At 46.8% G+C, this 12,210-nt stretch overlaps 1 protein-coding gene across 3 annotated transcripts in view; it reads right to left on the bottom strand.

Annotated features, from left to right (window-relative positions):
- Positions 1-4,985: 4,985 nt before the first annotated feature.
- Positions 4,986-12,210, bottom strand: part of FGF12 (fibroblast growth factor 12) — a 218,459-nt gene continuing 211,234 nt past the window's right edge. For all 3 annotated transcript variants that reach the window (XM_033068850.2, XM_033068851.2, XM_033068849.2), the window contains one exon: positions 4,986-5,266. In XM_033068850.2, the coding sequence (XP_032924741.1) occupies positions 5,148-5,266 (119 nt within the window). In that variant the 3' untranslated portion in view covers positions 4,986-5,147. The remainder of the gene's footprint in view (positions 5,267-12,210) is intronic.

The raw sequence follows: 12,210 nt of genomic DNA, 5'->3' as shown, positions 1-12,210 counted from the left end.
TTCTGTGCATGCAGCAGTTCATTATGCAACTATCATGAATAGAAATCCTCTGTCCTGAAATGGGAGTTATTAAGCTTTAACTTCATGGCCAGAAATGTATTAGCAGTTTTGAGATGTTCATGCTCTTAAACATGGTGCTAAAAATCTATCAGCCTGGCTATGGAATTTTTGGAAGGAGTTTTTGCCCTTAATAAAGATGTGAAGGAAGAACATGGGGAAATTGAAGGATGCTCATGGCTGTAGCTCAGCAGCTGAAGCAGAGCAGTCAAGCTTAACTCCATGCAGGTGAGGAGGATGTGAGCCTTAATGCCTTCTGCTCCATGGAAACAGCCTCCCATCGCCTTGAAGGCTGAAGCACTGGTGGTGGGAGAGGGAAAATATGAATGCCATGGAAACATCTCTGCTTCACTAAGGAAATGCAGCGCTGTTTCTTTTGGTTTTACTCCTAGGTGTGTGCAGTGGGTCACCCCACAGCAGCAACTAAACATTTTGTTTTAGTTTTGGGAGAGAAATCACCAAAGAGACTCACTTGTGCCTTTTCTTGTTTTTAATTTCCTTGATGCAGTGACACACAAACTGATCCTTGCCATCTAGGACCAGGGCTACACTATACCCCAGTCAGTAGAGTTCTAGTGCTGGACATGTTTTGGGGCCAACGTCTCCCCTCTGTAAAAAGCAGTGTATTTTAGTGCATGCCCATTAGAAAGGGCTGGGTTTGTGTGCTTTAACTAATGAGAATTCTATGCCTTCCTTGTTTTAGGAGGTGTCATCCTCATGAAGATGTCTTTTTGTGCCTGTCATGGATCCAGGCTGCAGTCTTGCTGGCGTGGAACCAGGAAGGATAGCACACTTTGTTTCCTGCTAGCTCTGCTCAGCCTTGGGTGCTTGCACATCTCTTCAGCACTGCTCAGGGTGTGGCAATGGTGCCTTTCTGGGGCAGGAGCTCTCCTGGTGCACGCTCAGTGCACTTTGAGATATAAAGGTGGAAAGTGAAGGCCGTGACAGCTTGAGGGATTGTGTGGGCCTTTATCAGCCAGAACCTCTCTGAGCGCAAACACAAAAATGTTGTTGACAGACAACTTTCATAAATTGCTTTGTTGAGTGTCAGCTTCACTTTACAGCACGTTGTCACATGCCAGTGCTGACACTTGTGGCAGAACTTGCTGGCGCAGTATGGCATGCTTGTCTGTAGCTTTTTCTGCATTTTCTTCTTAGGAAAATCCTTATGGTCCAAACTGGAGCCATTTTATCAGGTTTGTCCTTGATGCACAGGTGAGAGGGGATGTTTTGCACAGCACGTACAGCCAGAACCATGACAACATCACAATTAAAAATGGGGTGAAACCAAATGAATGCTTTAAGTGTGCTCATGTTTCTGTGACATGTTTTCTGCTGCTGGACTTCTAATGCTCAAAGCCTTTTACAGCAGCATCTGTTACTCAGAGAGCAATGGTTTGTTGCAGCCTTATCAGAGTTAGCAGTAGCTATGAGCCAGGTTAGATGAAAACATCCTTCTTTTTTATCATTCACTTTTCCATGCTAGGTGTTTCCCCAAAGCCATGCCATTGTAGCAAGGAAATTTGTCCTGCTAGTATCACGTGCAGCCAAACAAGGTTTATGGTCACTATAATGTTCAACTGAGTGACAAAGCTTCCTAAATGGTTGATGTATGTAAAAGAAAAATAAAAAAAGAAATATCACTCATCAAGACTTCTACACCAAGAAAGAAGAGCAAGAAGCAATGAAGAGGCTGTAGGAACTTCAAAGTAAGGAAAAAAAACTCTCTGTGGATTCCCTTTTTCCCTGAAAATTGGGAAGCAGCAGATGGATAATCAACAAAACCCACATCACCTCCTTGAGATAAGGCCTGGGGACAGAGCTTGCAAGGCACTTGTGTTAAAAAAAAATGCATGAAGCTCTACATGGTATCGACAAGCTGTGGATCCCTGGATTTTCCCAGGCATCTGAAGAGTGTTGGGGCACCTGGAGCCAAGCAGCTCCCAGTCAGCAGCTGGTGCAGATGGACATTGTGCAGCTGGGCTCTGCAGCCTCACTGGTTTGTGGGCTATTGTGATGTTAGGAGTCCTTGCATTACACCACAGGCTGCCTTCTGCAGCTTCCTGGAGGTCAGGAAAAAACCAGTATTTCCTCAGGGTTTTTATCATCATTTGTGCCATCGTATGTGACTTGTGGTTAAGAAGGGAGCAAGGAGAGCCAGCACTTAATTTCAGCTCATGGCAGAAGACCTGCTCTGATGTCATGCAGACACTGGGTGAGAGCAGGAGCAGTTGGCTCTCACTGTGGAGACTCAGGGAGTGTCACATGGAAGGGATTAGCTCAAACACCATGCAATGAAGGAGCTGGTTATTTTGACATTTGGGCCTAAATATGGCATTTCCAGGGATTCTTGTAATGATTTGGCAAAAGCCCTATGGGGAAAGTGGTAATTGAGTCCCACAGTTGAAAAATTAGCACATGGTAGGACTGGGTCTGCTGTTGTCCAAAGCTTTTTGGGGCTTAGGCAAAGGGTATCCTGCACATTAGGCCACAGAAATTTTTAGTTTCTCATGCTGGAGCTGCTCTAGATGACATCAATCCCTTGGCAAGCTGCCCATGGCTGGGTCCAGAAGAGGCTTGTGGTATCAAGGTGTGCTGGGGGTGTTCTGTGCTAGCTGCTGGGCTTTCCTCCACTAGGGCAGCTGGCAAAGCTGTGGTTCAGTGCTTAATCCTGGTGTTTGGTGATAGTTCAGGAACCTGACAGCTCAACATACTGGCCTTGAGACTCCGTTCCTTTGGGTGTACATGTCTCCAGTGATCCTTTAATTTGGGGTGCTCACTAGTTTGTGAGGGAGCTGAAATACAGAATACAGGCAGTGAATGACATGAGACTGGGTGTGTGCTCCCAAGCTGCACATGTGTTAGTGACCCTGCTGTGGGGCTGGAGGGCAGCAGTAAGGCACTCTGACATGACATACTGCAATGGGGACTGCCTGCTGTCGGTGCAGCACTGGGCAGCACAGCCATGGCAAGAGGCTCTTTATTTCAAGGTTTCAGCTTTTCCAAAACACAAAGGGACATGCTTGAAATTCATTCCTTCACGCTGATCCTGGGAGTCTTCCATAACCTTGGGATTTGGCTGTCTCTCTGCTTCCCGCTCAGTGAGCCCTGACGCGCTCCAGCACCGCCCGCGAGTGGGGAGGGAGGCACCGGGGCAGAAGTGGCTTTGCAGGAGCATCATGGCCAGCCCTGGCACAGCCCTGGCACTCCCAGCAGCAGCTCTGCCTGTGTGGCTGCCAACCAGCTGAGGCCTTGGCAGCGATGGCACAGGAGCCTCCACAATTCAGGAGTATCTGGAATTCACAGGTGCCCGCTATGAGCGATGCAAACGCCCACCCAGCCTGGAACTGCAAGGCTTGAAGCTGGTTCCCTGTGGGTAAAGAACTGTTCTGCCCCCTCTCCAGGCCCTTGGGGGATTGCTTTTTCCTTCTGTTTTCAGCCCTGGCAGGACCTGTGGCCGTGGCAGAGCAGCAAGGCTTCCCAGGCCCCTCAGCCAGGGCAGTGCTGGTTTTGTCACAGCAGCTCCATCAATGCTGCTCATGCCTGCCTAAAGCAGTCAGAGACTGGAGTTTGTGTGTGATCTGTGACAGGGCACCAGCCCACACTGCCCTGCTGCAGTCCCACCAGCAGTGAGGGTTCACTGCTCACCCCTACCCCCAGGGAGAGAACGTGTCCGACAGGGAGAGCCCTGCCAGTCCCCACTAAAGCCCTGGTTACTGCAGGTGGGCTCAGCACTGGGCATCCCTCACCCCACTGCCACCCTCCTGGCGTTTCCCCATTTGGGAATTTGTTATTTTTGAAGTGCTGCTCCAGCATCTGCAGCCCTGGCACTGGCAAGACTTGTGCCCACACCCATATCCAGGCTGCTGCAGCATCTCAGGAGACTCAGACCATCCCTGAGGTAAGGCTGGCGACTGGAGGGGTTTGCAGCCTCTGCTTTGAACATGTGGTATGTGTGGAGCTGAAGTATTTAGGGAATGCTGCTAGAAAGAAATGTCCTCACCCTGGCACGACTGGACAGGCACAACCTCTCATGTTGCCCTGCTGCTGCTGCCTCCTAGGCACACCCCATCCCCACATCCCTCTTTCCATTGTTGAAATCCTGTTACCCTCTCATACAGCACATGCCTTACCAATTCCATCTGACAGCAAGGATTTCAGCAGCATTTCCTGACCTGTTTCATATTTTAAAGCAAGCAGCTATCCCTCCTGCCCTTTATCTCCTAACTCTACCCTAATAAATATGATCACTTCATCCTGTGAGACCTGAAAACCCATTTATGAAATTCCCTTTGCAACTAATACAGTATACTATGCCTATAAATATAAATAATTATGATAAAAAGGCATGAAATGCCAGACTTGGGTCAAACATACTCATGGAGTGACATTAGCAACAAATAACTACGCAGGGTTTGAATGTAGATGGAAAATAAAGAGTAGCTACTTCATTGCCCATAACTGTCAGTCTCCTAATTCGGGTAGGCTATATTTTACTGATAGCAGAGCAAACAGAATCTTAATACACCCCTACCTTTCCTGCTTTGTGAAAAATCCCATCCATTCCCAGGGAAGCAAGGATGTTAAAAACAGTGGTGTGAACGTGAGGTGAAAGGATAAGACATAAAGCACAGTCACAGGATGCAATTCCCATGTGCTGTTGCACATCATATGCTAAGTTCAATTTTCCAAAAGCTTTGTTTTATTTTTAAAGGTAACATCTTTATTATTATTATTATTATTATATTTATTATTTATTATTATTATTATGCAGAGATGAGATTTTTTTCCCCCTTTGATCACAGAGCAAACAGTTTGCTTTTGAAAATGTTAATGGAGTCCAGATTTAAAACATTTTTTTCTTCACTTTTTTGTTGTTGTTGTTGTTGGTTTTTAAAACGTTGCAACAGGCAGGATCTGGGTTTCGATTTCCTCGTCCTACACAAAGAAAGATTCTGGAGTTCACACTCCAAGCCACTACCGGTAGGTCCTGCCTTGCTCAGCTGTCATCGTCTCAGTGTGGTTTCGCCAGGTGGGGTGGGTAGGTGGGTGGGAGGGGAGGAGTTGGCAGAAGGGAGGGTATTTGTCAGCTATGTCGAGTCTTGGTTAACAACTTTGCCTCCATTCATGGTTGGTGTCCCTGAACTTTTCCTTGAGCGTCCTTGTTTTTCTCCAATTTCATGCAGCGATGGCTCTCTGTACATGCACACTGCAAACAGAAGAGACACCCGTTAACAGCCCTGAAGTCACAGACAGTCATGACCATTACAAATTATTTCTTTGTATAAGATGCTGAATTCCAGCCCCATTACAAACACACACACGTACTCACACTTACAAAACCTCTGCTGACCCAGCAGCAGATCATGTTACCAAGCAGGATCTGTTTACCTGCCCTTGCTGCCATTTGCTCCTGTCTCTGTATTCTTTCAAAGGCAGGGAGAAACAGCAGATTGACTGCTCACAGATAAAGCTTTCTAGGTTTTATGTGCTTTACAGTTTTTTCATGTTATATTCATATATATAAAATAAATATTTTAGCTCACACAGCCACGTACTACCTTGAGATGCTGATTATCATCTAACAACATAGCCAAGAATGACCTGCTTCCCAGCCTTTGACTTGCAACAAAAGCCCTTGAGAGACCTGAATCAAAACTACACCTGCATCTGAGCCATGCAAGCGTTCTGGGTGTTGAGTGTGGATCTGAAGTGGTGACTCAAGCCCATTTGGCTCCATCAGCCAAGAGCCGAGGTCTGCTCTCGGCACTTCCTATTTATTCCTCTGTAAATTAAGCCAGCCAGCCAAGGTCAGGGCTGTGAACAGACACGTGGGATGAGTTCAGTGACAGCAAGTCAGGAGCTGTCCCAGCTTTCTGTGGTTGTCTGGCAGCACCTGAGAACAGGGTGGCTGGAGGGCACCTTCTCTCCAGACCCTGGCTATGCTGTGTTGTCCTATAAAAATGTACTTGCTGGAGCCCAGACAGCACGAGAAGGCAATGTCTGCCCAAGGCATGGCTCACCCCATGTCCTGGGCAGGACAAAACATTTACCCAGCTCTCCACATGGACCAAGTCCTCACGGCTGTCCTTGTGCCGTGTGAGGTGTGCCAGAGCAGGGGCATGGGCTGCTCACACCAGGAGAGCATCTCTGATGAGCTCACTGCAAATGTGGCAGGGTGCAAATGGGATTGTAAGAATGAGACGTCTCAAGGGCAGGCACAGTGGAGTTGAGAACATAAGGCAGGTCCAGACTGCAAATGTCATGTCCAGATCTTTGCAAAGATTAGGAAATGAAGAAATGATTGTGTACTGGTTCATTTTGTGAAGTTGTCACATCCCAAACAATGGCACAGAGCTCCAACACAGGATAGAGCCTATCAGGGTTTGGTTCTGGGTAATCAACAAGGACAAAACTTCAAAAATTATCTGAATAAATGAAAAAAAAAACAACAAACCCATGTATGAAATGGCAATGTAAGTGCTTGTGTCTATAATCTCCCTTGATTTGCAAATAAATCCCAGCAATTAGAGGCAGGCTGAAAATGACATTATTGCTCTGTGCTTTTACTCTGGACTAGATAAACAGTTGCAGCACTGTGCAACAATACAGGACAGAGATAAAGTGCAGTCAACTGTGTATTAATAGGAGGGATATTGAATTGAATATATAAGCAGTGAAAAAATATTACTTTTCCCATAGAGTATTTTTCATGCAAGACTTTCAAAGGAGTTTAAACACACACACACTGGGCCTTCCAGCAAGGCTGAAAGGAGGTGCTGCTCTGCAAACTGTTATTGCTACTGAAGTCATCTTTTTCATGAAAATGAGAAAAGATAAAATGAAGGAGTTGTCCCATGGGTGTGGGCCAGGATGAACCCTGCCAGGACTGCCCATGGATGTTGTCTGCATGCTGCAAGGAAAATGTTTAGCATGGCAGCAACAGATGGAAAAGGGTTCTCACATCCCCTTTCACTCCTGAGCTGCCCCCTCACATCTTGGAGAGTGTCACTCAACAACCTGGTGATGGTGAATTCACCTGTTGTGGCAAAGTACCCAATAAAATCCTAAAGAAAGTATGAAATGGTTAATGACTGAGGAAAACCTGTGCCCTTGTGATTTCTTACCCTGAGTTGCAGAGCCTTTTGTACACTGAGGTGTGCATCATTTCGGTGACTCACCTTATTCTCGGATGTGATGTTTGCCCAGCAGAGTTATGTATTTGTGCCAGTGTTGTCCCAGTGCCCCTGGGACATACACAAAGTTTTGTCTCAAGTGCACTGTTGCCTTTATCCTGACCTCCCTGGTCCCAAGCTGGAGCTGAAGGGACCTCTATGAGTTCTTCCCCCAGACAGCTGCATGTACCAAGTTCATCTCACCCCCACCTATCCCAAATAACCCATCAGGCTGGGCCACATGCTGACCGCAAGGACTGAGCAGGGGTGAATGCTGCAGCAGCACCATGGCATGCTGCCTCTCCTCATGGCCTTTGGGCAAAAACCTTGAGCTGCTAACAAGGCCCACAGAGTAAAGAATACAAACCAGGCTACAGAAGTAAACAACATTTGCATCTACAAATGAAGGAAACCCTGTACCTGGCAAGGAAATAGGGCAGGAATTCTTAGTTTATCTTCCAGTCTAGTGCATGATGCAAATACTGATGTGGGGCATGGATGGAGACTGCTCACACTGAGCTTTTCAGACAGAGTTGTCAAAGCCTCTGTACCAGACAGGCTGTGCCAACAGCCCATGCCAGAAAATCTGTAGCAGTATAGGACAAGCATATTTTCAGTATTTAGATACACCTACAGGATCAGTGTATGCAGTACTTGTATGGCATCATGCACAAGAGATGCCTGGATATTCTCCTACTCTAGAGGTTTGTGCACACGTGCTGAGCTGTGGCCATGGCTCAGCAGGGTCTGTAAACCCCCACTGTGGCACACAGGTGTGTACATCTACATTTGCACAGACACAGGGCTTCAAGGACAGCCCAACATGTTGTGCAACAGCGGCTCCTGGACTGCAGCTTGTTCCCCTTTGTACTGAGGAAGTCTGAGCGTGACTCACGCAGGGATATGTTAGTCATGAACTGGGAAGGGGTGTTTGCAAATGGACCTGGGAGTGCCCAGATCTTCCCAGCTTTGAGAGTACATCTTTGGGGTCCAGGACTTGCAGCACTCCCTGGCAGGTCTCTTTGGGATCCCTCTGTGTGTATGTGTGTGTGTACACACAGTTCCCTGCCACCTGCACTGAGATAAAGCAGCAGCAGTGTGACAGTCATGCCCGGACGCCTGGGAGGTCTGCTGGAGCACACAGCACAAGCAGCTTTGGAAGCATGAGCAATTCAGCTAGAACAAGAGTTCCCTCCCTGCTTTGCCTTGCTTCTCCCACCCACCCACACCCACACACCAAGCCAAATACAGCCCTTAATGTCTGGAAACCAAGCTAATGCTTTGGAGTTTCAATCAGATAATCAGCTCCTATGCCCCAGATTCCAATCAACACATCCATATTCATGCTTTAATTGGAAAATGCTGTTAGCTTGATCTGCAGAAGAGTTGCAAGCATTAATGGAAGGGGGTGAATGCAGTGGAGCTGTGCCCATGTCTGGTTCTTGTGGCTTTCGGTTCCCTGCTCCCCTGTGAACCAGCAGTGCCTGCTGCTCACAGGCACAAGGGAAAAATTTGCACAAAGAACAAACTCACCAGTTAGGAAGGAGACTGAGGGTACAAGTGAGGAGGAAGGGGGTGGCAGGGACCATACTTCCTGAAGGCAAAGGCGTGGAAGGGGCTGCCTGTCACCCAGAAACAGCTCAAACTCTTGCCTACATGCTGGCACAGGATCCCACTGTCATTTCTGCTTCCCAGACACGGCACTGGCACGCCACCCACATGATGACACTGAAATCACCCTGGGCATCAGGGACTGCCTGAGTTTGGGAAGCATCATTTTGTGTCCTGACCCTAGCATTTCTCACTTGGCATCGCTGCAAGTTAAGGAGGTTCAGGGGGTGCAACAAACTCCATTTTCTTTCTCTAGAATACAGCAAAAAGCTTACTAAACACATTAAATATTTCCCATCTATTCACCTCCACTCTGTGTCTTTCCTTGCCCCAGACCCTTCCAAGTCAGGAGGAACCAAAATTTTTCTAAGCTGCCATTCAACAGGTGGGCAGCCCTGCAGGATCACCATTTGCCTGATGTGCCTGCCTGGCACAGAGAATGCTCCTTGCCTTGACAGATACCACACTCTGGGTGTTAGTATCTGCCTGACTGCCTGTATTTACCAATGCTTCAGTGCAGGGAGTTAATTGCCTGAGCAGCAGCACTCAGGGGCACCAGGGAGTGAGTGATTAGGCACCCTCGTTTTCTGCCTCTAATTACCGTGTTCTAAATCCCAGCAGATGCATTTCAGAGGCATGTGAGCTCCTGTCTATCTGGTGGTAAAATGTGAAGGATGCTGCCAGGTGGAATCACACTGTGTTCAGATAAGAAAGGCAGTGCAGGATGGCAAAAAGCCAAGCAAAATCATGGTTAAAATACATCACATTTGCCATCTAATAAGATGATCAAGAGTCTGATAGATGAACAAGTGAGTTAGTGTGGGATAGAAAATATACTAAAGCTTGCCCACCTGGAAGACAGACCCAAGAGAGAAGCTGTATTAGCAAAAACATAGAGTGTAGAGATTTTGAGGTTTCATTTTTTAAGAATGCTTTTTAGGATGTTGGGAGAGTGACATTTTACATGGGCGGGTAGTAATAGGACAAGGGAGAACATTTTTAAACTGAAAAAGGAGAGATTTAGGTTAGCCATTAGGAAGAAATTCTCTGTGGGGGCAGTGAGGCACTGGCACAGGTTGCCCAGAGAAGTTGTAGATGCCCCATTCCTGGAAGTGTCCAAGGCAAGGCTGGATGAGGTCCTGAACAGCCTGATCTGGGGAGGGTGGCATCCCTCTCCATGGCAGGGCACTGGGACTAGATGCTGTTTAAGGTCCCTTCCAACCCCAGACTTCCTATGACTCTATGTTTTATGTATTGAGGTGATACCTTTGAAGCATTTTCACAAGGCCTGCTGCATTTTCCTGGTTAACAATGTCTTGTACTTCACAGCATCTGAGGACTCTGCCTTAACAAAACTTGGATGTTGCTTCCCTGAGGAATGACATTGGAAAGATCTGACTGCTTGGATACTCATCAGTTGTAATAAATGGATCCAGACTAGCCATTAACAGGTCACCTTTGTATCTGAGATATGTTCATGTCACGAGGGCTGAGTGCCATAAATTCAGACTTAGGGGCTGCTCTGCTGACTTGGAGGAAGTTTTCTGCTTCTGTGGCCAGATTTGCTACCCTAAATGTTTTCTAGTTTTGGACAGAAGAGAGAGGAAATGTAACTCTTTGGGAGAGTTACATTAGAAAATTATGTCTTCAAGGAGAAGGAAATACAAATAACAGAGCACATCCACTATAAGCATCTGATAATATTCCTATTTAAATGACTGGAAATGTCTCACATTGAGATGGATTTGGATATTTAGAAGAACAAAAGGCACTGTGGATGGTAGGGTTGTTCCAGCACTAATCATTACAGACACTTAAAGAGATGAAATTTCTCTAAAAGATTGCTTGCTGTCCAAGTGACAATTATACTCAAGCTCATTTCTTGTGCAGTCTAGTTCAATCTTGATGTCTTCCCTTTAGGGCTCACTTAGCTGGAATAATGAGTGATCAGAAATAAAAACATCAAAAGAAATGTGTTGCGTACGTGTGTTTTGAAGCAAAGCTGGCAGCACACAGAACATCAGCTGCTGCCGACCAGGCTGTTTGCCTTGGCTTTGCCTGTGCACAGATGGGAGAGGAACTTAACGTCTCCCCTGCTATTACTTACCAAGTTTTTTGTGCTTTCATACTGATTAAGCCTAATCTTATTTCCAAAAACAAACAAATCCTACCTACACTAAACTAAAAAAACCTCCTACCAACCAAAACCCAAAACTTTTCCAGTTGGTATCTACTGAACTTTGTACAAAATACCTCCAGCAGCCTGACAATCTACGTGAGTCAAAACACTCTTGAGTGTTTAGCCCAGCAGAAGGCTGTAGGTGATAAAAGCCATAGATAACATCCATACAGAGAGCACATCCATACACAGATACCACTGTGTATGTGCATATGTGCTCCTGTGATTACTCAGAAATTATCTCTGAGGATATTTCTTATTTATGTATTAGTTTGCTGTCCATTTGTTATTTCAAGGAGATTTCTGAATTCAGAGAGCAGAATGAAGCAATAGGAATCAAATTAGCTTGGGGAGCAATCTGGGCTTTTTTCTGTCTCCCTTCCCTGTGAACGCTCTCTTCACTGAACTACTGTATAATTTTTCTGTACATCAGAAACAACTGGAATGTTTCATCTCAGAGATGACTGCCATTGAGCGGTAGCTGAAGTGATTCCTGGCAATGGATGTGGCACCTCTCATTTCCAGGGTGAGCAGATTCCTCCTTGCACACATTCCTGTGTCAGCCATCACATGGCAGGGCTAATGCTGGTGGTGGTACCCAGCAACAGGAAACCTGGGGGTGTGACTGTGGATGGAAGCTGTGTCCCGAATAAGCAGCAAAGCCCACACACTGGGGCAAGCCGCAGCATTCTGCAGAACATGCAAATACAGCAGGAGAGTGCTTTAAGCATTTCCTTGGAGTCATAACAAAGAGAAAGAAACTGTTGAAACAGGGTAGAAATTGCCCCTTTTCTGTAACATCTCTGCTTGCAAGCTCTGCTGACGGGGGCTTTGTCGGATGCGGTGCAGAGAAGTCGGTGGAGATGAGCGCCTTTTACTCCAACCCTCCCCGCAAGCCTCTGCTACCTACAGCGAATCTCAGGCTTGGGAACAGAGTCCTCCGTCTGGAGTCACAGTCCCAGACAGCTGAATGCTTTGGGAAGCTGACACGTGCCTTGGCTTGGGAGACTGCCAGCTCTTTGATGCAGCAGCGCTCACAAAGCCTGACTGCAAAGCATGTGGAGGAGGGAAGAAGTGGAGGAGCCCTTAATTTGGCTGCCAACTTGCAAAGCGCTCACTCGCTCGGGAGGTTATGTGACAGCTGTGATTGAAGCAAGTGTGGGAGGATGCAACTGCGGGAAAGGGAAG

This window comes from Catharus ustulatus, chromosome 10 (genome assembly GCF_009819885.2).
Source record: "Catharus ustulatus isolate bCatUst1 chromosome 10, bCatUst1.pri.v2, whole genome shotgun sequence".
NCBI lineage: Eukaryota > Metazoa > Chordata > Aves > Passeriformes > Turdidae > Catharus > Catharus ustulatus.
The sequence above is the reverse complement of the archived record's forward strand: the minus strand, read 5'-3'. Positions and strand labels throughout refer to the sequence as shown.